Raw genomic sequence first — 26,777 nt, forward strand, 5'->3', positions numbered from 1 at the left:
TGACTATAACCAGTGCGTTCTCTTGCCAAAACTCTATTTGCCTTTGCCCTGCTTCATTCCGTATTCCAAAGCCAAATTTGCCTGTTATTCCAGGTGTTTCTTGACTTCCTACTTTTGCATCCCAGTCCCCTATAATGAAAAGGATATCTTTTTTGGGTGTTAGTTCTAAAAGGTCTTGTAGGTCTTCATAGAACCATTCAACTTCAGTTTCTTCAGCGTTACTGGTTGGGGCATAGGCTTGGATCACTGTGATATTGAATGGTTTGCCTTGGAGACGAACAGAGATCATTCTGTTGTTTTTGAGACTGTATCCAAGCACTGCATTTCGGATTCTTTTGTTGACCATGATGGCTACTCCATTTCTTCTGAGGGATTCCTGCCGCAATAGTAGATATAATGGTCATCTGAGTTAAATTCACCCATTCCAGTCCATTTCAGTTTGCTGATTCCTAGAATGCAGATGTTCACTCTTGCCATCTCCTATTTGACCACTTCCAATTTGCCTTGATTCATGGACCTGACATTCCAGGTTCCTATGCAATATTGCTCTTTACAGCATTGGACCTTGCTTCTATCACCAATCACATTCACAACTGGGTACTGTTTTTGCTTTGGCTCCATCCCTTCATTCTTTCTGGAGTTATTTCTCCACTGATCTCCAGTAGTATATTGGCACCTACTGACCTGGGGAGTTCCTCTTTCAGTATCCCATCATTTTGCCTTTTCGTACTGTTTATGGGGTTCTCAAGGCAAGAATACTGAAGTGGTTTGCCATTCTCTTCTCCAGTGGACCCCATTCTATCAGTTCTCTCCACCATGACCCATCTGTCTTGGGTGGCCCCACACGGCATGGCTTAGTTTCACTGAGTTAGACAAGGCTGTGGTCTGTCTGATCAGATTGGCTAGGTTCTGTGATTATGATTTCAGTGTGTCTGCCCTCTGATGCCCTCTCACAACACCTACCGTCTCACTTGGGTTTCTCTTATCTTGGATGTGGGATATCTCTTCATGGTTGGTTATTTTACCACATATGAATTTCTAATTTTTAAACAGCCCAAATTTGGTGATTTTTCCATTTGTATTTATGCCTCTACTCCCTAAGCCTGGAATGTCAAGTCAGTCTCTGGAGTTTTTTTTTTTTTTTCTTTAAGTTAATTGAATTTTTGTTTGTTTCAATTAAAAAAAAACCAAAATTTTAATTTATCTGAAAATAATTTTGATATGCAGTAATCCTAAAATCATATTATAGAAATAAAGAAATAATTACAAAATTTTTATTTATGCTATTAACTAAATTAAATGTATTAAATAATCCTTCCCCAACTCCACTCTCTTGTGATACCAGCTCTATCATTTTGAACATAATTACCAAACTCTGTGCCAAAGGGCCCCCTTGGGATCTGTTGGACACCTTGGAAACTACTAGCTTAAGGTAGTTTACGGTTTCAACATTAGATTAGGTAAGACTACATTCCTCTCAATAATGATGTATCTTTACAGAACTGTTCTTTGATAAGTGTTATGATTCCCTAGTAGCTCAGACAGTAAAGAATCTGCCTGCAATCCGGGAGACCTAGGTTCAATCCCTGAGGTGGGAAGATCCCATGGAGAAGGGAATGGCAACCAGAGGAGCCTGGCTGGCTATAGTCCAAGTGGTCACAAAGAGTCTTATATGACTAAGCGACTTTTGCTCTATGCTCTATGATAAAAAGCAACAATTGTATAAAAATCATTGTGAAACAGGAAATGATTACAGTGTTCAATCTGATTCCAAGGTTTGAAAAACTGAGCAGAGGTCAACAGGTGTATATATCCCATTAGTAACTAACTGCAGCTATTTAAGAATGAAATGAAAATAGTTTTCTTTCAATTTATGACTACTATTCTCTTAAATGGCTAAGTGATTAGGACATAAACACTAAGTTGTTTGGACGTGTGTAGAAAGAGTCTTGCCTGGAGAATCCCAGGGACGGGGGAGCCTGATGGGCTGCCGTCTATGGGGTCACACAGAGTCGGACACAACTGAAGTGACTTAGCAGCAGCAGCAGCAGAAAGAGTTAACACAGCAGAAGTAAGGCTGCTATCCTGTGAAAGTCTTGCTTACAAAGTTGGCCCTTGGCTGATGACTAGAAACCTGGATTCTGTGAGGGTTTCTACCATTCCCTAACCGATTAAGGGTGGTTCATGGTGCTTAACTGTTTTTCAAAGAAGGTGGTTTATGCTGAAAACTTCTTTAGAGAGTCTAGAATTTTGGGTACCAATGTGATCAGCTCCCAGTTAAAGTCCCAGGCACCAAGTCTGTAATGAGCTTCCCTAGTAGACAACAATTTACATGTGTTGCTACAACTCTTCACTGGGAGAATTAACCATGTCCTGTGTGACTCCACTGGGAGAGGATGTCTTGGAAGTTTGTTCCTGGTTTTTCCTTGGACTTATCCCCATGAGCCTTTTCTCTGTTGATCTTGCTTTGTATTCTTTAATTATATAAATCTTAGGCATGAGTATGACCATCTGCAGAGTCCTCCTAGTGAATTATTAATATAAAACCTAGAGATCACCTTAGGAACCCCCTGGCCCAAGCCCTAACTATTTAATAAGTATAACTTTAGGTATTTCTTCTGGATTGAGATATCAAAGGTGCTGTGAACTTAAGACAGTCTGGTTATTTATACCAGTCTTCTGTCAATTGTAAAAATTTAATAATACACCTCTAAGTATAGTAGTTATATTCCTTTGTTAGAATTTTTGTATATATTACTGTCTCCTTATTCTTTAAGGTTAACTTTAATTTGGATAAAAAGGCCAGGGCAAGGGAAAATGCTTCCTCCTTTTTAATGCTGATAAAAAATCCATTAATTATATAAATTAATTTTGATTTGGGAAAAACTGATATTTTAATATTGAATATTCTCATTCATGAAATGATATATAATACTTCTCCATTTAGTCAATTCTCCCTCTACGTGTCAATCACAGAATTTTTAAGCTAGTAGCAAAAAAAGACTATTTGGTCCAATCTCATTTTAGTTTGAAGAAAACTAAAGATAAGTTTACAATTATTTAGTGGCATAGTAAATATTGATACTAAAATACTGGTCTCTTAATTTCCAGTTCAACTACTTTTGTACTATACAATATTAAACCTTTATATCTGTAGGAATTTATCTAAACTTATTAAGTATCATATAATAAGCTGTGTTGTGCACTGAAAAGTGAGTAAAATATACTTCTAGATCTAAGTAGTTTATTTGTCTTACCTGATGAATGAATTCATCTCTTTGGTCCATTATTATTTTCTGAGGAGGCCCATATAAGAAAAATATGTTGATAATAGCTTTAGAAATTTCTGATGCTGAAACATCACAAAGAGGCAAAATCACAACCCATTTTGTGAACAAATCTGTCATGATTATAGCATATACATGACTTCTGTTGCTTGTATGAAATGGGCCCATCAGATCAACAGTAACTATACTCCATGGATTCTCCACTTTGAGAAGGTGCTGTTTAGGTGCTAGAATAACTGTATTTTTTGCCACTTGGCAATGCTGACAAGCATATACCTATAAAATGGGCATACAATAAAGAAAAGATAGACAAGTGTTAATATATCCAATATAAAAAAAGCAGTATTATAAATCAGTTCAGATTTGTAATGGTTGATATATGTACTTTATGTTTTAAGGGAGAAACTTTTGGACTGTACTCAGAATAAAATGAAACCTATTCAGAATAATCAAATATTACTTGCTACTACTATTCAATTACCACATTAATGGGTTTATTCACATGGTACATAATTGTGGTTTACAATCAATAAATATTTATTAAATGATTAGATCTCAAAACACATTTGCTATAATTTTACATCAGTATGTGAGTATATAATTTCTATAAGCAAAAAGATTTTTCTTTTAAAGATACCACTCTTATAAGTTCATTCATTCATCTACTGCAATAATATTTATTAAAATATAACTTTATTCAAGCAATATTTTTAGATGTCAGAAATTCCTCTAGGTCCTAGGAAAAGAGTATGAACAAAAATATAGCCCATGCTGTCATGGAGTTTTCATTTTACTGAGATGAGAAGATATAAATTGACCAACTTATGGAAGGTGCCATTGTTCAACGTATTTCTGGAACTCTATTTTGGAAACTACTTTCAAATCAAGGCCTGAACAAAAATTTTAAAATGATTTTACTGAAATATAGTTACTTTTGATTAAAATTTTTATTTTCTAACTTCAACTAGTTCTTATCACGAATAACCTTACATCCAAAAATCATTTCTCAATGATAAATATTTGACAAAGATTTCAGTGAATGTTGGAAAAGGAGTGTGTAGCAGGTTCTAAAGGTGAATACAAACACTGAGGTCTTTGGAATAGCTCCACAGATTCACAAATGATACTTGGTTAAATTAGATATGTTAATTTTTTATGCCTGAAATGACAGTCTTTTAATGCACTATCATAATTCTTAAAGGATCCTCACACATAAACCAAGGAATTTCTACCATTTGCTACAGAGAGCACACGAGCACACCAGTAGGGATCAGCCGACCCAGCAGCAAGAATCCCTGAATTTTCTATCAGAAGAAGCTGAAGGTCTTAATGGGTTATAATGTTACAAAACTCAGAATAACTTCATTATCTTCACAACTTGATTTGCTGGTTGGGGGTTTCTGTCATACTTGACATTTTCTATGTCAAGACAGTAAGGCACAAAAGATGAGAAACATACTGGGCTTGATTTATCACAAACATATTCTCTTCTCAAGAAAAGACTGTACGAATGTCATTAAAACTGTAGTGACTTATTTTTAGTCAAAGAAACTTCAGCCCCATTTAAATTCTGCCACACAAAATAGTTCAATGATGAAAATCTGTGCCTAAAATAATCTAAATATAGTAAATTCAAATATTTAAATAGTGCTTTGCTCTAGTTCAAATTATATTTCAGTGATTTTAAAGAAGACTTTTGAAGGGAAATAAAACTCTCTTTAAATGTTCTGCACAAAAGCCTACCCATATAAAAAGTACTTAATGAGAAGTGACATACAAAAAGTACTTAATGAGAAGTCATATCTAGAGTTAATCTGGAGCAGTAAAGAATTTTGAATGTATATTGTAAAGACATTATTCAAATATTCTAAAGACATAAGCCATACCCACTGTTTGACATCATTGGTCACAGAAGTCCAGTAGTAACTGGATTCCACCAGAGTAAGGGTTCTGGATATGCCATGATGGGCTCCAGAGTCATTTTCATGGCATTCTCTTAGGACTTTCTTTTTTTCTTCTTCTGAAACAACTACCAAGCGATCTTGTTTTCTGTCTTTTCCGACATAAAACAGCTTCTTTTCTGGAATAAAAAACACCAAAATGATATTATTGCAACTTTTAGACATCTATATAGTTTTGAGATAATCACAGCCTTATCTTCAAACCATGAGGGTTTTTGTTTTGGTTAAATCTTTCTCCTTCTAAGATAGAATATTTGTGATGATGCTACCATACAATCTGAAACATCTTCAGCTGTTATACTTACTGGATATGCAGAACTAGCTGCTATAGTTTTGTAGCGATCAAATCAAGTAGAGCTAGCTTGTTTACCAAAGCACATGGTAATATGGGAGTATAAAATCATCTTCCTATGGGAATAATCAAACTAGAAAAATACTTGCAGCAGGCACCTCCTAAAAATAGCATGAATTAGCAAATAAATTATGTATAGATAAGCAACTTCTGGAATAGAGTTTTCCAAAAGAGTGTTTCATCAGAGCTGTATTTTTGTAAGCCACAACTTCTCTTAAGTTTTTCTGGATTTGAGTAGGAAATAGGGTTAGTAAAGCCAAAAAAGGAGCAGAACTTTAATCTACAGGACAGTTCTGCTTTCCTTTGGAGACACCTAGAAGAGTCTATGACTGGGCAATGTAATCAGGGCATGAAGAGAACTGCCACTTCTCCAGTGTGGATGAATATTCAAACTCCAAAAGACACCATTATTAGTGTGCTTAGCTAAGAATATGCTGAGTGGAACACTCCTTACTTGAATTAGAAAGTAAGCAACTTAAGGCCAGGAGGCTAATCTATTTCATTCATCAGTGTATTCCCAAGGCCTAAAATGTGACTGGCACATAGTAGGAACTCAGTAAACAATTGGTGCATAAATCAATAAATGAACGAATGGACGAATTCTCTTTAGTGTAAAATGTAATAGGTATGTAAGAGACGTAAGAGATGCAGGTTCAGTCCCTGGGTGGGAAGACTGCCTGCAGAAGGAAATGGCAACCAACTCCAGTATTCTTGGCTGGAGATTCCCATGGACACAGAAGCCTGGCGAGCTACAGTCTACGGGGTCGCAGAGTGGGATGTGACTAACGGAACTTAGCATTCTTAAATTTAAGGGAGTTACTGGAAGGGATGTATGCAGGGAGAAATAAGCAGGTATTTATTTATAATCTTAGAATTTTCTTGACCTGCTTTGAGGAAAGTCTGATTCTGTACCTATAGACAAAATTCCTGTTAGTAACACCAACATTCATTTAGCCATCTGGTGACTGTACTTTTTGCTTATCCATCTCAAACTTCTCTTCTCTTTTGGAGGAGGAGGACAAAGAGGGGAGAATGATCATAATCTTTCAAGATAAATATTCCACTGCCTTTCAAACATTTAATTCACTCAGGGAGTTTAGGAGTTCAAAGATAAATATGATCCTGAAACCACTTAACAGCAGTAAGAGGGAGGAACCACGGAAATAATACAGTAAATAAGTTAACTTTGTCAACATTTTCATATTAGACATCAAGTCAGTTCTTCATTGAGAGGGACGTGAGTGCTTGCAAGTCCACCACTAAAGTAGGACTCACCGAGGGACAAGAGCAAGTTTTCTGGTGTTTTTCATGCTATCATTTTCTGTCTATGATTTGAAATGCCCCTTTCATGCTTACTAGCCTTCAGTTGGCTTCAATGTGGTTTTTATTTTGCTTTCGACTGAATGGCATTATCAATTTAAGCAACAACCAACTGCTACAGAAATTTTCAGGACTCCACAAAGAACTCCACACGGAGAAGCACCTATATAAAACTCTATACTAAAAATTGGGGGTATTTTACCTTTGAAGACAAATTTTTTTGCTGCTCTTCTTATGCCACTTCTCTCACTAGGCAGTGTAGTTGGATGATATTCACCAGTTCGTTTATAATATGCAATCTGTTTAAGATGAAGGTCACCATTTTTTCCACTACGAACCATTATGAACCTAGGTAAAAGGTATTTAAAGATACAATTTAAGTGATAAGCTAATCCAGTTGCTATTTCAGTTCAGGCTTGTGTCATATTTGTGCTTATCTGTGAATTGAACTTTCCTGGAATATTATCAGTGACAAGAAATAATTGCAGTACAGAAAAGGAACAGTATGATGTATATGAACTAGAATATCCACATGCTATTTTTGAGATACAACATGACACATTATCTTGTCTCTTTCCAACTGAAAAGAAATACTGAAAAATTTCCACATACTAGGAAAAAAGGAAACGAACAAGTACACTTCAAAAAGTTTTGCTTAAAGTCTCTTATTACACGTCACTTGAAATGTTACTTATATAGGATGGTTCTGTTATGTGACATTTAAATAAATGATAGGTGATAAAAGGAAAAATGTAGTTTTATGTTACTTCTAAATATATTCATGGTCACAAAAAATCTAAATCATTTAAGAAAAAGATCTATTTTTAAAATGTTCAGATGATAAATGACAAAGATTTTAGCTATGCTAGATTTCATACACTATTCTGAACTACGTGTAAGCTAATTTTTCTTGAATGGAAAAGATTTTTGTTCTGTGTGTACTTTCTCTGTGTTATAAAGAAAAGCCTGGCTGTACTGGCCAAAACAAAACTTCTCTATTTTGGACCCTAAGCGTTATGAAAAACCATTACATTAAAAGAAAAACATCTTTTCTTGCGTATTTTCAGTTGAAACAAACTATTCTGTGCTGGTTATTCTGTCTGCCACCACCCAACTGATCCAGATATATTTTTGACCTTACTCTCCCTGCTGCTGTACCCTAACAGACTGACCCTTACAGACTGCATTTACAGTTTTTTGGTTGGCCTTGTCCAGCAGGAGGTACAAGCAGTCAAATCAGGCAGTAGAAGACATCAGGATATTTATTTCCCAGGTCCTTCCTTGGTTTAAGCGGCAACCCTCTACAACCACAGCTCCTTACCAGGGAGCCCATCGTGTGTGTCTCCAGCTCTCCTCTTCTTGACACTTCAGCCCTAGAGGTGGTAGCTATTTCCTGCTGTCGCTAGTCTCCAGGAGCCATGTTGCTTTCTTTGACCCTTCCCATCAGGTGTATAAACAGGAGCGTTATTAAATTTTCTTTAAAATCCCACCAGAGTATACCTTCTGTTTCCCACTAGAAATGTTAACTGATCCAAAGACTTTACATTTTGAATTTTCAAAATCAATATGGATGTTTACTGACCACCAGAAGATCTAAGAATAAAGGTAAAAGAAAATATTACTGTAGAGAGACGGTCAGAACAAAGCAGAACAGGCTAGGCCTATGAACTAGGTCTTAAATAGCCTATTAAGTCTCTTCGCCAATGAAACTTTGCACATTTAATAACCATTTTTCTGATCTTTTCACAACTCTGGAATATCAGTGTGTTTCTAACATCCCTTAACCTTAGATTAGTATAAAGTGTAGGCTATTTTAAAAGCAAACGTTCTGCAAGGCTAATTCTCTCCTATCATAACTAAAAGACAGGTTAATTATCTCTATAAAACAGTTTATTCTAATTAAATTCTTAATATATAATTTTTTCACTTTGTAATAAATGGTTACAAACAAAAATCAAACAAATGTACCTTATTACAATTTCTAAAACATCTCAAAAATAAATGGATCAGACTTTAAAACCATTTATAAAACTATAGTAAATACAACAGTGAAGTCTTGGCATAAGGTTAGACAAACAGGCCATGGAAATAGAATACAGAGTCCAGAATTAAATCCACATGTATACAGTCAATTACTTTACAACAAGGGCATTGATTCAATGGGAGAAGAGATGGTCTTTTCAATAAATGATGCTGAAGCAATTGGATATTTGTATCAGAAAAAAATTAATACCAACCATCTACCAACATCTTCTACAAAATTCCAGATAAATCATAAACCTAAATATGAAAAGTAAAGTATAAAGCTTCTGGATGAAAACATAGAAAAAGATCTTCAAAACCTTGAGAAAAGATAAAGATTTCTGAAATAGGAACAAAAAGTCCTATTCATAAAAGAAAAAAATTATAACAAGTTAGATTTTATTAATGGAGAAGGCAATGGCACCCCACTCCAGTACTCCTGCCTGGAAAATCCCATGGATGGAGGAGCCTGGTAGGCTGAGGTCCATGGGGTCGCTAAGAGTTGGATACAACTGAGCAACTTCACTTTCACTTTTCACTTTTATGCATTGGAGAAGGAAATGGCAACCCACTCCAGTGTTCTTGCCTGGAGAATCCCAGGGACGGGGGAGCCTGGTGGGCTGCCGTCTATGGGGTCGCACAGAGTCGGACACGACTGAAGTGACTTAGCAGCAGCAGATTTTATTAAAATCATAATCTGTTTATCAAAAGACCATTAAGAAAGGGAAAAGATAATCCACTGACTGGGAGAAGATAACTTTAATATATATACATCTAACAAAGGACTCATACCCAGCAAATACAATGAATTATGACAAAATCAAAAGGAAAAGGATAAAAATATAAAAATATAGGGAAATACCTTACATGAGATTTCAAAAAAAGTGAATGCCCAAAGGGATAATAAGCAAGTGAAAATGTTCTCAAACATCATTACTCCCAGGGCAATGCAAACTAAAGCCAAAATTATTTACAACTATACACTACCAAAAAGGCTAAATTTAAAAACACAGACAGCAGGTGTTAGGAGGAAACTCACATGCATTGTTTGTGTAAGTGTAAAAGGCTACAGTCTCTTTGGAAAGCTGACAGCTTCTTCTAAAGCAAAACATATGTCTACCCTAAGGACTTGGCAATTCTATTTTTAAGTTTATATCCTAGTGAAATGAGAATATGACCATCAAAAGATGTGTATAAAAGTTTTCCTAGATGAAGCTGGCAACAGTGAGCGCATCAAGAGGGTCTGCCCTGTGCGCACTCAGTCCTTCCTGTAGTCACTCCTGGTGTTCTCCAGCTCCGTGTTGCTCTCTAATCTCAGTGCTTTTCCAACTGACTGTGGGGAAGCGCTACTCTGCAACCTCAACGCTTTTACTTTCATGTCATCCATCCTGTCTCCAGCCTGTCTACAGCCCTTCCTCTGCCAAAGGATCCTGTAGCAAACTTCCATCCTTCATCAATTTTCAATTTAGGAAGCTGTGTGTGGTTTCAAGTAGGGAGTAGAGACTCTCAGTCTACCCATCTATTTCCTATTTGCCTGTCATTCCAGTTTTGTATTAATTCTCCTTCACTCTCAAAAAAACAACCAACAAACAAGCAAAAATCTTTTCCCTATCTTACTTTTCTCTCTAAGATACACTGACACAAGCTCTTCCAAGTCTAAGAGACAGAAGGACCTGCTTTTTCTTAGTTTAAATCATTATGGTCTATATTCTGTAAAATTTATCATATATTACAAATGACCCCACATTCCCCATGTGACCTCATGGGGTCATTCCCCCAATGACCCCATGTTTTCCCTTATTGGCTTTTGGGACTACCAATATTCTAAATCATCTAAAAGAAAACTTTAATAAAACATCCCAGTTTAGCCACTAAGAGCACGGTACCTGCAGAAAGATGTTTATTTTGTTTAAAATGTAAAATTCTCTGTTGCCTCCATTTCGGAGACCAGTAAAGGTTGCAAAATTTCCTAAAGGACATTAAGGGAAAGGGGAAGAAGTCTCATCAGGCCTCTAAAAAGCCTGCAGGAGTAAAAGACCAAACTCTCACACCTCAAAGGAAGTACAGGCCTTAAAACACAGAGGTTTATACTAGGGAAGCAAGGATTCTTCAACATAAGCAAATCAATCCATGTGATTCACCACACTGAAACACAGGAGGATGTGGGTAACTGTAACTGGTAGGAGAAAACTGGCCATGAGGAAACACAAATGTCCGCAAAAAGCACAGTGATGTCTATATTTTGCCCTCATAGTTAAAAACCTCTCTGAGTTCCCACAATTCCCCTTCCCCGTTTCCCTTCTCCAGGGTGTCTTAGTCCATCTGGGTTGCTGTAGCAATGTATCATAGACTCCATGACTTAATAATAACAAACATTTGTTTCTCCTAGTTTCAGAGGCTGGGACGTTCAAGAACAAGTGGTCAATTCCGTCTGGTAAGAGCTTGCTTCCTGCTTCATAAATGGCATCTTTGCTACATCCTCACATGGTAGAAGGGGTTCCGGAGCTCTCAGAGTTCTCTTCTATAAAGACACTTATAGAGGCCTATAAAGACCTCTCAGGATCTAATCACCTACCAAAGGCACCACCTACTAATACCATCTCATTAGGGCTTAGAACTTTAACATATGAATTTTGGAGGGACAAAATATTCAGTATACAGTGTTGGAGGTAACTCTAGTTTCTTACTAATGGTACGCATGCGCCTCTGGTCAGTGTTCCACTTCTCAAACCTGGGAATCAGATTAAACACTGTCAGCTTCTTTTCTTCATGCAGTATTTGCATTATTACCACAGCCAACATCCAAAATCCAGTTTTGCAAAGATGTAAAAGAGAGGAAAGTAGTTTGACCTAATGTTGAAACTGTGAACTAGTAGTCCACAAGGCATCTGATAGATGTTGAATATAGCTGTGTTTCCTTTGCAGGTTTAAAACACTTCATGGTACCCTGTGAATTCACTATGATGTCCTGGAAAGCCTTGGCACAGAGTCTGACAACTGTGAGTTAGGCATTTAATAAGTAAACACAAACTAGACTTTTTAAATTTTCAGAGATTAAGAAAAGGTTGTAGACTAATAACCTGATATTATAAGTCACTTAGAGGTACAGACTAAAAGTTTCCAGCATTTCTTTAACTGGAACTAAAGAAACCTGGCAGAAAACAAGTTAATACTAAGTTCTCTAAGTGCATAACAAAAAGCACCTATCAGGTCATTTCCTTGTATCTCTTTCCTACTGCTGCTGCTGCTGCTAAGTCGCCTCAGTCGTGACTTTGTGCGACCCCACAGACGGCAGCCCACCAAGCTCCGCCGTCCCTGGGATTCTCCAAGCAAGAATACTGGAGTGGGTTGCCATTTCCTTCTCCAATCTCTTTCCTAAGCACTTCCTAAATAAAGAAAATAAGGCAGGTGGTAATTTCACAGAAGAAAAAGGCATTCCATTTCATTTTCTCTTAGTAAAATTAATTTTTATACTTCTTTAACACATCATTCTTGATGACGTGTATTTCTAATTTCCAACATGTTCAGGAAATAACACTCTCTAAATTGAAAGACCAATTATTATTAACAGGAGAGTTACTTTATTTCATTATTTCTATTCTGTTTCATTATTCTATTCTTTCACACAATTATAATATAGAAAAGGATAGTAAAACATATTTAATCTTCAAGTAGGGAAAGATGAAAAGACTTTTGAAAAATTAAATATACCACATCACACAATGAAAAAGTAGATCTCATCTAAAAATACTTTAAAACAGCACTGAAAGGAAGCCCATACAATATCCCATTTTCCAGATAAGAAAAAAAGACCTCAAGGGGTTAATTTAGATTGAAATTGACTGGCAAATTATAATATTCAACAATGGAAGTAAATTATCCCTTTCTGAAATAGCATTAAAAAATTCCTCTACAGGCTTCTGCCTGGTGGGAAAAAAAAAAATCACTCCCCATCCTAACAATGAAAAAAGCTGTATAAACTCACTAAGATGTCAATTCTCCCCAAACTGATTTACAGAATCAATGCAATGCAAACAGAAACCCAACAAGCTCTTTTGTAGAAATTGACAAGCTGATTCTAAAATTGAGATGGTAGTCCAGTGGTACTGGGGGTATGCTAAATTCCTGGTCAGGGAACTAATAATCCTGCATGCCTTGTGGCACGACAAAAATAATAATAATTAAAAAATCGATATGGAAAACCAGATGACTCACAATAGCTAAAACAAGTTTGGAAAACAAGAATATAGTTGAAAATTTGTATATTACCTTGTTTCAAGACTTACTTTAATGCTATTGTAATCAAGACCTTGTGGTACTGGCAAAATTGTTAGGGGAAGCACACTGATTGAAACCGCCCACCCCAGCTAGGCACCATAGTAACCATTTGCATGAGTTGTTTTATGCCAGGAGATCCTGATAAGGAATACAGAACTAATAAGCCACCACCAACCGGAAGAGTTCGGAAAAGGTCGAAAGGAGACACTGTGTGTCCGTCCACTTCCCAGAATCCCTCTCGCTAGCATCCATCTTGGCTGAGCAATGCATGCACCACCAGGAAAGACTCTGAATTAGAATGATTGGCCAAAGACCACCCGGAAACTAATCCCATCACCATAAAACCTGAGACTGCGAGCCAGGTGGCAGAGCAGTTCTCCTGGGTTCCCTTACCCTACTGCTCTCCACCCGGGTGCCCTTTCCCAATAAAATCTCTTGCTTTGTCAGCACATGTGTCTCCTCGAACAATTCATTTCCAAGTGTTAGACAAGAGGCCAGTTTTGGGCCCTGGAAGGGGGTCCCCCTTCCTGCAACAAAATGATAGCCATCAATCTATGGAACAAAATAGTATCCAGAAATACAGCTACACAGAAATGGTATTTACTGATTTTTTTACATAGGTGCCAAGGTAATTCAACAGAGAAAGAGTAATGTTTACAACAAATGATGCTGAAGCAACTTAACTAAACATCCACATTAAAAAAGATAAATCTCAACAAACACCTTGCACCATACAAAGAAATTAAAATTATTCACGATGGTTTACAGATCTAAATGTAAAAACTAAACTTAGAGAAATTCTAGAAGACAGTAAAAGAGAAAATTTTTGTAAGCTTGAGTTAGACAATGACTTCCAGATAGCAAACATAAAGAACCACCCGTAAAAGAAAAAATTAAACTTACGTTCTTTTTAAAATACTGTTAAGGAAACAGAGTAATCACAGCTGGGAGAAAATATTTGCAGTCATATATACAATAAAAAAAACTTGGGTCCAGAATCTATAAAGAACTGTCAAAGCCCAATAATAAGAAAACAAACAATCTGATTTTTAAAGTGTGAAAAAGATGTGAACAGACACTTCATCAAAGAAGATATGGTTTGCAGATAACATGTAAAGACGTTCAACATCATTATGCAATGAAAAACACAAATTAAAACCACAAGTTTTTGCTGCTGTTCAGGTGTTAAGTCGTGTCTGACTCTTTGTGACCCCATGGACTGCAGTCTGCCAGGCGCCTCAGTCCATGAGGTTTTTCCAGGCAAGAATACTGGAGTGGGTTGCCATTTCCTTCTACAGGGGGTCTTCCCAGACCAGAGATCGAACCTGCATCTCCAGCACTGGCAGATGTATTCTTTACCACTGAGCCACCTGGGAAGCTCCCTATCGCAATGCTGCTGCTGCTGCTAAGTCACTTCAGTCGTGTCCGACTCTGTGCAACCCCGTGGACTGCAGCCTATCAGGCTCCTCCGTCCATGGGATTTTCCAGGCAAGAGTACTGGAGTGGGTTGCCATTGCCTTCTCCTGTAATTGCATAGTGATACACCAATTCAACTTACTGCTATGGGGGAAAAACACCATTTAATGAGACATGAAGACAAAGCACAAACCCGACTAAGGGCACGCTCGCTGTGGACCACAGCACGGCCATGACCAGAACAAGTGGGGGAACGGGGGAGGGGAGATGGATGGGTAAACTACAGCCTTGGGGGCGGGGGGTAGGGGGGCGGTCTAGATTGAGGACGACTAAGCAGACAACAGGATGAGACAGGAAATCAAAACCAATGATGAAAGCAAACACACTGTCAGAGAACTCCAACAGCAAGGAAAACATACAGAACTGTTCTTTAACAAATATTCGGAAAGAAATCAAGCAATAAGAATAAAGAAATAGCAATAAGATACCACTACAAATCCATCAAAATGGCAAAAAAAAAAAAAAAAAACAACAACAATCTGCCAATACTAAGTACTACCAAGCATGCAAAGCACTGCTGGTAAGAATAAAAAATGGTGTGAACATGTTGGAAAACAGCTTTAACTTAAGAGAAATGAAAGTACATGTCCACACAAAAATCTGTATGTGAATGTTTCTAGAATGTTTATTCATAACAGCCAAAACCTAAAAACAATCTAAATGTTCATCAACAAGTGAATGGATAAACAAATTGTGGTAGATCCACAGAGTAGAATACCCCTCAGCAAAAAGGAACTACAAATATATTTAATAGGGACGAATCTCAAAATTATTGTACTAAGTGAAACCCAGACACAAAAGGCTACAAACATACTACATGCTACTCTTTTTATGACATCTAGAAAAGCCAAAACTACAGATGGGAAACAATTTTTTAAAATTAATTTTTAAAAATATCTACAAACGCAAATTTTAATAACAGCTGTAAACATGTATATGGTACTATACTGTGAAGGTCCTCACAACATCCTAAGGGGTAGGCAGTAATTTTGCATACATTTTAGAGATTAAAAAATGGAGCTTCAGAGAGATTATCCACTTTCCTCAAGGCAATAAAGGGAGCCCATCCATTGACATTTAAATCTTGGTCTCTGTTGTTTCAAATTTCATGTTTTTCCAACCTCAACACCCCTCCCCACTAATTTAATTATTTCTCATCCTCAGCTTTCATAATATTGATACTTGGTTCAGGCTTCTGTTAAGAAAGCTATAAAATGACTTTTATAGGGACACAGTGGCTATTCAACTATTTATAAATGAACAAGAATTACTTGCATTTCCTGACAGGAGAGGTAGCATTGAATATAAAAAGAGCACACGTTTCATAGGTGACAATTACTTCACTTCAGAAAGGGCCTATCTAAAAAGGCAAGGCTTTTAGGAGTCAAAATTTCTAGCATGCAACAGTTACCTAAGTCTCAGTATCCATGTTTGACAAAACGGAAATATTACTTATCCTTTCTTTTTCACAATTATAAAGATCAATGAGATAATGGATTTGAAACGCTCTTTGCATATGGTAAAGCAATATATAATTATTGTTAAAATGTTTAAGTATTTATCAGCCATAATACTTAATACTGTTCTGTCAGTAAAGACAGAGGACAAGAAACAGAAATGCATAACAAAGAAAAATCAGTTCACAAAAAGTATAGCCTTTTAAGTGACAGTGTTAGTCACTCAGTCGTGTCCAACTCTTTGCAACGTCATGGACTGTAGCCTACCAGTGTCCTCTGTCCACGGGATTCTCCCAGCAAAATACCGGAGTGGGTAGCTATTCCCTTCTCCAGTTCTTCCCAACCCAAGAATGGAACCCGGGTCTCCTGCATTGCAGGTAGATTCTTTACCGTCTGAGTCACCAAGGAAGTCCAAGTGGAAGGCTAAAAGTTTCCTGCACGTGTTTGCTATTTATTTATTGGTGAAACTTAAAAGAACTAATAATTTTTCCCTTCTCAAAAGTACATTCACTACTTGGTCCCTAGAAACCATCCCAGCAGTTAATTTGAGAAAATGGCTTTAAGCTGTAATACTCAGAGCAAATATAAACAAAATGTCTATTTGCAAATATTATTAAGGAAAGAAATCATTTACAAGGGAGAATTAGGTGGCTTGAGTTCTAAAGATGAAGATAACATAAATCTTACATCGTCTTCATTTTCTTTTTTATGGATATGCTCATATTTTCAAGAATTCTTTGACAAATAATTGCTTGTGTGTTGAAATACCTAGGAGTAAGAAAAGGCAATAAAGCTGATTACAATTGCTAATTGATGAACTGTCAGGGTCAAATCTGATTATATTTTACACTTTGTCCCTCAGTTCAGTTCAGTCGATCAGTCGTGTCCGACTGTTCATGACCCCATGAATCGCAGCACGCCAGGCCTCCCTGTCCATCACCAACTCCCAGAATTCACTCAGACTCGCATCCATTGAGTCCGAGATGCCATCCAGCCATCTCATCCTCGGTCGTCCCCTTCTCCTCCTGCCCCCAATCCCTCCCAGCATCAGAGTCTTTTCCAATGAGTCAACTCTTCGCATGAGGTGGCCAAGGTACTGGAGCTTCAGCTTTAGCATCATTCCTTCCAAAGAAATCCCAGGGCTGATCTCCTTCCAAATGGACTGGTTGGATCTCCTTGCAGTCCAAGGGACTCTCAAGACTCTTCTCCAACACCACAGTTCAAAAGCATCAATTTTTTGGTGCTCAGCGTTATTCACAGTCCAACTCTTACATCCATACATGACCACAGGAAAAACCATAGCCTTGACGAGATGGACCTTAGTCGGCAAAGTAATATCTCTGATTTTGAATATGCTATCTAGGTTGGCCATAACTTTTCTTCCAAGGAGTAAGCATCTTTTAATTTCATGGCTGCAGTCACCATCTGCAGTGATTTTGGAGCCAAAAAAAAAAAAGTCTGACACTGTTTCTACTATTTCCCCATCTATTTCCGATGATGTGATACGACCAGATGCCATGATCTTCGTTTTCTGAATGTTGAGCTTTAGCCAACTTTTTCACTCTCCTCTTTCACTTTCATCGAGAGGCTTTTTAGTTCCTCTTCACTTTCTGCCATAAGGTGTCATCTGCATATCTGAGGTTATTGATATTTCTTCTGGCAATCTTGATTCCAGCTGTGTTTCTTCCAGCCCAGCATTTCTCACGATGTACTCTGCATATAAGTTAAATAAGCAGGGTGACAATATACAGCCTTGACGTACTCCTTTTCCTATTTGGAACCAGTCTGTTGTTGTTCCATGTCCAGTTCTAACTGTTGCTTCCTGACCTGCATACAGATTTCTCAAGAGGCAGGTCAGGTGGTCTGGTATTCCCATCTCTTTCAGAATTGTCCACAGTTTATTGTGATCCACACAGTCAAAGGCTTTGGCATACTCAATAAAGCAGAAATAGAGGTTTTTCTGGAACTCTCTTGCTTTTTCCATGATCCAGTGGATGTTGGCAATTTGATCTCTGGTTCCTATGCCTTTTCTAAAACCAGTTTGAACATCAGGGAGTTCACGGTTCACATATTGCTGAAGCCTGGCTTGGAGAACTTTGAGGATTAATTCACTAGCGTGTGAGATGTGTGCAATTGTGCGGTAGTTTGAGCATTCTTTTGCATTGCCTTTCTTTGGGATTGGAATGAAAATTGACCTTCTCCAGTCCTGTGGCCACTGCTGAGTTTTCCAAATTTGCTGGCATATTGAGTGCAGCACTTTCACAGCATCATCTTTCAGGATTTAAAACAGCTCAATTAGAATTCCATCACCTCCACTAGTTTTGTTCGTAGTGATGCTTTCTAAGGCCCACTTGACTTCACTTTCCAAGATGTCTGGCTCTAGATTAGTGATCACATCATCATGATTATCTGGGTTGTGAAGATCTTTTTTGTACAGTTCTTCCATGTATTCTTGCCACCTCTTCTTAATATCTTCTGCTTCTGTTAGGTCCAGACCATTTCTGTCGTTTATCAAACCCATCTTTGCATGAAATCTTCCCTTGGTATCTCTAATTTTCTTGAAGAGATCTCTAGTCTTTCCCATTCTGTTCTTTTCTTCTATTTCTTTGCATTGATCACTGAAGGCTTTCTTATCTCTTCTTGCTATTCTCTGGAACTCTGCATTCAGATGCTTAGATCTTTCCTTTTCTCCTTTACTTTTCGCTTCTCTTCTTTTCACAGCTATTTGTAAGGCCTCCCCAGACAGCCATTTTGCTTTTTTGCATTTCTTTTCCATGGGGATGGTCTTGATCTCTGTCTCCCGTACAGTGTCACGAACCTCATTCCATAGCTCATCAGGCACTCTATCTATCAGATCTAGGCCCTTAAATCTATTTCTCACTTCCACCATATAGTCATAAGGGATTTGATTTAGGTCATACCTGAATGCTCTAGCGGTTTTCCCTACTTTCTTCAATTTGAGTCTGAATTTGGTAATAAGGAGTTCATGATCTGAGCCACAGTCAGCTCCTGGTCTTATTTTTGTTGACTGTATAGAGCTTCTCCATCTTTGGCTGCAAAGAATATAATCAATCTGATTTCGGCATTGATCATCTGGTGATGTGTAGAGTCTTCTCTTGTGTTGTTGGAAGAGGGTGTTTGCTTTGACCAGTGCATTTTCTTGGCAAAACTCTATTAGTCTTTGCCCTGCTTCATTCCGCATTCCAAGGCCAAATTTGCCTGTTACTCCAGGTGTTTCTTGACTTCCTACTTTTGCATTCCAGTCCCCTCGAATGAAAAGGACATCTTTTGGGGGTGTTAGTTCTAAAAGGTCTTGTAGGTCTTCATAAAACCGTTCAACTTCAGTTTCTTCAGTGTTACTGGTTGGGGCATAGACTTGGATAACTGTGATATTGAATGGTTTGCCTTGGAGATGAACAGAGATCATTCTCTCATTTTTGAGATTGCATCCAAGTACTCCATTTGGCACTCTTTTATTGACCATGATGGCTACTCCATTTGATGAAACCAGTGAATACTTCTTTTAAGTGTAAATACTTATTACTTAATTCCTTTAGTAACTTTATCTTGTGAGCAACAAAAGCAGTTAAGTACCACTTTAAATAAAATTAGGATTTAACTGTGTTTCACCTAGGGCAAAACCCAGCAGGACCACCTAATTTAAGCCTCTAAAAGGTTATAATATGCACGAGTTTCAACTTTAAAACTTAAAATCTGTAATATTTCAATGAGCATTTTACTAAGGATCATTAATTTTATTCCTGCATTACTCTATTTTAATCTACGAAAAATTGGAAGAGCACAATTTTAACGAAGACGACTGGGAAATCCAATTACACAAGACACTTCCCTATAACCTGCTTAGCTTCAGCGTGCAAATTTCACTTAAAAACGCCTTAATCTCCATATGCAAATGAGCCACGTGTGAAAAATGAATTTTTAAAAAAACTATTTTTCCATTTTGGTTCTGACATACTAATTTAAAAGAAAACCCACAGAGGTGTAATTTTCTTTTAAAACAAAAGGACAAGATTCTCTTGTAAGCTCGCATTGCTCTCCCCGATTTTTGATCTGGGGCAAAAAAGGGAAATACCTGATGAAATGACAAACAGGATAAAGTAAGGGGAGCGGAGGAGAATCCTTTCCTTTCAGCCAAATGCCACACTCAACTTCCGAGTTTGCTCTGTTTCAGACGCCACTTTGAGCATTTCCAGAGCATTCTGATTACTTGTTAACTAACTCTTAGGGGCAAGGTCCAGCTAAATTTAGCGTAAGCAAGAAAATGACCCGTTAAGTAAAACTCAGGGTTCAATTAGGTTTTTTTTTTTTTTTCACACTTTGTCCCTGGTAAAACATTAAATGAAACCAGCGAATACTGTTAATAATTATTACTTAATTCCTCCAATAATTTTATCTTGGATAGGAGCCTCCCTCAGCCCGACAACGGAACTCGCCCCCTGGCCGCTCGGCGGGAGGCGGCGGCGTAACGCCGCAAACAGGGCCCTCCCGCCCCAACGGCGCCTGCGCAATCTTCACAAAGCCAATTAAACCCTTTAAACCGGTCGCCTCTCCCAGCTTTGAAATTAGTCAGGTCACGCCTCAGTTTAAAATGATCAGCAGCTGTGAGAGTATACTAAAACGACCACTCACCGAAGTGGTCCAAAAGGCTACCGTCAAGACTTAAGCCTCCTCTCGCGACTTATGTGGTGCTGCCGGAAGCGGAACTATCCGCGTGGTGGTTTACAGGGGGCGTGTTTCTGCCGGGGGCGGGTGTCTCGGAGCCGCGGTCAGAAAAGGTTAGGCGCGGACCGTTCGGCTCTCGCCGGAAATCATTCCGCCCGGGGAGGTTTCTGTGTGAGACCCGGAGGGGGAGGGGAAGAGGCGTGATCGGGCTTCGCGAGCTGCGGTAGTACCTTTGGTACCTCTTTTGTGGGCCTTTCAGGTGCTGCTGAGGAGAGAGGACCCACGTTCCTGCCAGCAGCTGGAGTCTTTGACGGGCGCCTCAATCCTGACCGCCCCCCAACCTCCGCTCCCCCGGGATTAAGGGGGGGAATGGAGTCCCTGAATGGACTCGGACATCTCCTGCAGTTCCCGTGACGACCGCAGCCGTGGCAGGTGCGGGGGGCTGGGGGGGGGGGACGAGAACTGAGGAGAATGGAGAACCGTGGAGAATGGAGATGCGGAGCGTCGTCCCCAGAGGTTTGCGGCCGCCGCAGGGCAGCTGTTTGAAACCTCTGGCTGCCGCTCCTCCGCCGGGCGTGTGGCCAGAGAGAAAGGCGGCCCGGGTGTGGAGGAGTGGCCGTCACAGCCTGGAAGGGATCCTTCGGCGTCTGCGTTTTTCCTCCGCGACTTCCTCCTCCTCCATTCCTTCCCTCTTCTGGGCTTTTGAGATAACGGAGGTCTCACCTTAGCTCGCAAGGCGCTAGCGAGGCTCTGGCGGTTTCGTTCCACCAGAGTCGGCAATCTCGAGTTTGGGGAGGGGAGGTGGAGAACGGCCGTTTTCCCTTTCCCTCCTCAGTCTTCGTCTCTCTGCCCCTCGCCTCCTCCCTCCACCCCGCTTGAGGCCCCGCTCGAGGAGACCCAAAGCCCCGTCCTCCTCCGCGGAGGAGGCTGCGGGTCCCTGTCTCGCCGAACCGGTTGGGAGAGGGTGGCGTCCTCGCGCTTCCGAGGGAGAAGGGGTGAAGGCTGGGGACCCCGGACCAGGTTCTCCGCGGCTTCCTGGCGCCTGCGACCTTTGCAGTCCTGTGCAGAACGCTAGCCTCGGCGTCCGCGTGCGGGGAGGCTTGGCTGTGGAAATAGGAAGCCTCCCTGCTCATCTTAGCTCTGCAGTGGGACGGGGTTTTCTTCGCTGCTGAAAATTCCGCGTGAAAAATAAAGGTTTGGTTTCAAGCAAATTAAAAAAAGATAGCTGCAATTCACTGAGTTCTTGTGTGTCCCAAGTGCTTTACGTATTTTCTTCTGTACTTCTGTGAACGATTCTATCAGGTGAATTAGACTACTATTCTCATTTGACAGAGGTAGGAACTAAGGCTCATCTCTAAGCCTCACTTAACTTGCTCTAGTAAATTTTTGCTGCTAGTAAACGTTCGAACCTGTATTGAAAAGCCGGTTTTTCAGACTTCAACAATCTGAATTTTTTAACTGTTACATTACCTTTGTCCTACCAGTACGCGTCATGGCTTCCAGTTTCTTTCCTAACGTTTTCAGTAGCTGAAAGTATTGCTAAGAAAAATATTTGAGATTTCTACTTGTGTCTGACGACCGGCACAAGCTGTTTTCATGGAGCTTTACTATTCTGAGGCAGAATTAAATAATTCATAAGCCAAAATAATTTACATGGCTTTGTTTAAAGCAAGTGATTAAATGGTTGGGCAGAAGGTGCAGGTTGTATCAAATCAAAGCTTGCTGTTTAAGTTTTAAACTCCTGACTTGCAGGGTGGTGGTTGTGAGGGTGTTAAATTTAGCAATTGGTGGAACACTTACTCCTCACCCAAATAAATGCTATGTAAAAGTACTGGGAATGTATATATATGACATCTTTGTTCTCTAAAAGCATCCATTCAACTACATTTGAATAGTATGGTGGAACCATTGATTTTCTTATGTGGAAATGATATTGTGGTTATGTAAGAGTATGCCCTTGCTTTTGGGAGATGCATACTAATATTTTTAGAGGTGGCATGTGTTGAAGTCAACAGCTTAGATAGTAGAGCCGTTGTTGAGTCCAGTGGTGGGTATATAGGAGTTTACAGTAAGCTGTTCTTTCCATTTCTCTGAATATTTGAAAATTTTCACAAAAAGCTGGGGAGGAAAACCATAACTCTAGTGGAAACATTAAGATAGATCCAGAGTGCTATGGAGCATAAAGGATGGGAGAGGGTGTTTGAGGGTTGGCAGAGGTGTGACCTCCAGGCTCTTAGTTTAGTGGTTTAACAAGCCCTCCAAGTGATTGCAACGCAATATAGAGTTTGAGAACCAGTGCTTTTGAGTGTGGATACTTCAGTAGCATGTACTAATTTCAAATTTAGAAGTCAGCCTTAAGAGGTATTTGTGTTTTGCACAAATAAACAGATTACCAAATCTGGCTATACATTGATTTGCTAAAATATAGATTATCTGGTTAAGAAATGCTGCTGCAGAAGATTTGTGGTAGGTCTAGTAACTTTGGTTTTTACAGATATTCTCAGGTAATTCTGATGTAGCCAGTCCTTTATGGGACTATTGCTATAGAAAGAATCTTAAAAATGGGAAAGGCTCAACTTTGATATTTGTATAATATAATGTCTTTAAAGTCAAACAGTTACGTGTTTTGGAATTTGTGACAGAGGATGTAGGTTGATTGAAATACTCTATAATGTGGAAATGCATATACTATATTTGGTTTATCAGGGATTCAGGTGAAATAGCAATTCATTTAGAATGTCTTTACTCTCCTGTCATGCCCATGCAATATCATCTTGTGCTTCAGTGTACATTCCACTTGGGTAGGGGGAACAAAAAATAGATTCATTTCATACTTTTAGTTTTATAAGTATTTATTAAGTATGTGTAATGCTGTGATAGGGCCTCCCTGTGGCTCAGAGATTAAAGCATCTGCCTCCAATGCGGAAGACCCGGGTTCGATCCCTGGGTCGGGAAGATCCCCCGGAGAAGGAAATGGTAACCCACTCCAGTATTCTTGCCTGGAGAATCCCATGGGAGGAGAAGCCTGGTAGGCTGCAGTCCACAGGGTCACAAAGAGCTGGACACGACTGAGCGACTTCACTCACTATAATGCTGTGATAAGGACTGTGGAGTCCTGATTTTGCCCTTAAGTGTTTATGATGGTCTTTGGACCTGGATTTGATTTGTTTTTACAACTCTTATTGATTGTGTGATTACAGTTGAATTTCTAGAACTTTCTTTGCTTCATGTGAACCTCATTTATAATGATGGACATTTATATACTGCAAGCATTTATCAAATGAGGAAAATATCTCTAATCCTAGTATTGCTGAGAATAATTGCTAAATCACAAAGTCATAACTGCTTCCAAACTTTCTTTCTTGTTAGAGCATGCATGGAAAATGATAAGTGTTTGTGCAGTGTTTCCAGGAGAAACTGAAGAGAGCAGTGTTGGAGGCAACTGGCCAGGGGGTTCCAGGTGCCAAAAATGCTGAGGCAATTTTTTGGGCATATGCTTAAAGTATTGATTCATGATGAGGCTATGTGTTGGGAGGCTCTGAGTTTACAAATTACTTATCAGGTAGCAATGTTGAATAAATGTTCATTCTCTTGAAGCTTATCATGTTTTGAAGGGATATATGTAACCAAAACAGTTAAATAGTGTCAAGGTTGCAGGTGACCAAAGGTCAAAGGGAATGATTCAGAGAAAAAATCTTGGAAATTGTTAAGAAAAAGTTTGTGGAGGAATATTTGTTAGGTACTTGATGTTTGATGTGCCAAGCATTGAGAAGACAAGACTCTGTTTCATCACTTGAGTTTTTTATCAGATCATCAGATTTGCTATAATAATAGCATGCTCTCAGAAGGGGCAAACACGTTTTGCTTACTATGTGCTTCCATTGTTCTATACTCCCCCTTCTGTTTTTGAGTTGTACACTGGTTCTCAAAGTCAGCTGCACATTAGAATCTGAGGAGCCATAAAAGTACCTGAGCCCTTCTCCCAAATGTTTTGATAAAATTGGTATGGAATATTGCCTGAGCAGTGGGATATACTACTACTACTAAGATACTTCAGTCGTGTCCGACTCTGTGCGACGCCATAGACGGCAGCCCACCAGGCTCCTCCATCCCTGGGATTCTCCAGGCAAGAACACTGGAGTGGGTTGCCATTTCCTTCTCCAGTGGGATATAAGACCTTTTAAAATATAACTTAATCTGTCAAAGGACTTGAAAGGTAGGTACAATTGGGCTTCCCTGGTGGCTCAGAGGTTAAAGCGTCTGCCTGCAATGCAGGAGACCTGGGTTCCATCCCTGGGTCGGGAAGATCCCCTGGAGAAGGAAATGGCAACCCACTCCAGTACTCTTGCCTGGAGAATCCCATGGACAGAGGAGCTTGGTGGGCTACAGTCTACAGGGTTGCAAAGAGTCGGACACAACTGAGCTACTTCACTTTCACTGAGGCTCTGAGAGGTTAAATAACTTGCTCAAAGTCACACAGCTACTGGAATTAAGATTCACCATCAAGTCTTTTTGGCTCCAGAATCCACACTTTTAACCACTAGCTGGTATTTGTATCATTCATATATCAAAAGAGAAACAAACAAGAAGGCCTTTACCTACCTTTATAGCAAAGCACTTCTAAAGAATTGTCAGTATATCTTGCCTCTACTTCTCCCTTTCTCTTAAATCCAGTCACATTTAATAAAATTGAAAACTCTTACTGGGGATTCTCAGTCCTCTGTATGCATCCTAGTTACTTTTCCAACTTTATTTCCCGCCATTTTTTCCTTGTTTGCTTGATCTGCTCCAGCTGCAATGGTCTCCTTACTTTTCCTTGGTCATAGGAAATATGCCAAGTATTTCTGTGTTTTAGGACCTTTATAGTTTGTTTATTATCTGGAATGCTCTTATCATATAACTCCATGACTGGTTTCCTCATTTAATTCGGATTTCTACTCAAATATCACTATATTATTGAGGTCTTCCTAATATACATTTATTTGTTGATTTGTGTGTTGTCTCTCTCCAAATGAGTGAATGAGACATTCAGACCTAAAGCCTTAATCAGATGGGGGACATACATTTATATACTTGAAGCAGTGTTGAAGACTGAAACAGAATTTAAATGAAGAGAAGGGGACAGGTAAATCATTCATTAATACTCTTGAAAGAAATGTACAGGATACACATTTTTCTCCAAAAGCATATTTCTACTCACACATAATACATGTGTAAAGGAGCTCGAACTTGTGGGAAACTATATTGTAAAGGGTCCAGTAGTAAACACAGCCCCGTAATTCCATAACTAGGAGTTACATTCAGTAGTTCTGCCACTGGGTCATGGTATTATTGATCTCTAAAATTTCATTTTTATGTACTCTAGCCTTTTCATAATGGACACTAGCTAATTTTGAAAATTAATTTTCAACTCTGCCTGTAGAACAGGATTTTTATTGCTTTCATTAGAGTAGCTAAATTAGGGGAAAAGTACAATTTTAAAGTAATGCCATAAAGTGTGTACATATATACATACTTGCATACATATATGCATATGTAAGTGAACATGCTTTTATATGTACTGATAAAAAGCTCTCTTTGTTGCCTCCTTAGATGAATAGAGACCTTATTGCATATTTCTGTTTCCAGCTTTGTTGGTGCACTTACCACACTAAAACAGAAAATGTTAATTTACTTGGCTGTCTTCCTTCTAGAGCTTAAGCTCCTTAAGAAAAAGGTTCATGTTTACTTTGTATTGCCACATCTAATACTGTTCAGTTCAGCTGCTCAGTCGTGTCTGACTCTTTGCGACCCCATGAATCACAGCACACCAGGCCTCCCTGTCCATCACCAACTCCCGGAGTTCACTCAGACTCACTTCCATCGAGTCCGAGATGCCATCCAGCCATCTCATCCTCAGTCGTCCCCTTCTTCTCCTGCCCCCAGTCCCTCCCAGCATCAA

At 39.0% G+C, this 26,777-nt stretch overlaps 1 protein-coding gene across 1 annotated transcript in view; it reads right to left on the minus strand.

The window, feature by feature from the left end:
- GIN1 (gypsy retrotransposon integrase 1) overlaps positions 1 to 20,848 on the minus strand; it is a 33,739-nt gene extending 12,891 nt beyond the window's left edge. Inside the window, exons 1-4 of the mRNA XM_068981183.1 lie at positions 20,804 to 20,848; positions 7,123 to 7,268; positions 5,174 to 5,367; positions 3,258 to 3,563 (exon numbers count right to left, since the gene is read on the minus strand). Of these exons, the coding sequence (XP_068837284.1) occupies positions 3,258 to 3,563; positions 5,174 to 5,367; positions 7,123 to 7,261 (639 nt within the window). The 5' untranslated portion in view covers positions 7,262 to 7,268; positions 20,804 to 20,848. The remainder of the gene's footprint in view (positions 1 to 3,257; positions 3,564 to 5,173; positions 5,368 to 7,122; positions 7,269 to 20,803) is intronic.
- Between the last annotated feature and the right edge of the window lie 5,929 nt (positions 20,849 to 26,777).

The sequence above is a fragment of the Capricornis sumatraensis genome, chromosome 9, assembly GCF_032405125.1.
Source record: "Capricornis sumatraensis isolate serow.1 chromosome 9, serow.2, whole genome shotgun sequence".
Taxonomy (NCBI): domain Eukaryota; kingdom Metazoa; phylum Chordata; class Mammalia; order Artiodactyla; family Bovidae; genus Capricornis; species Capricornis sumatraensis.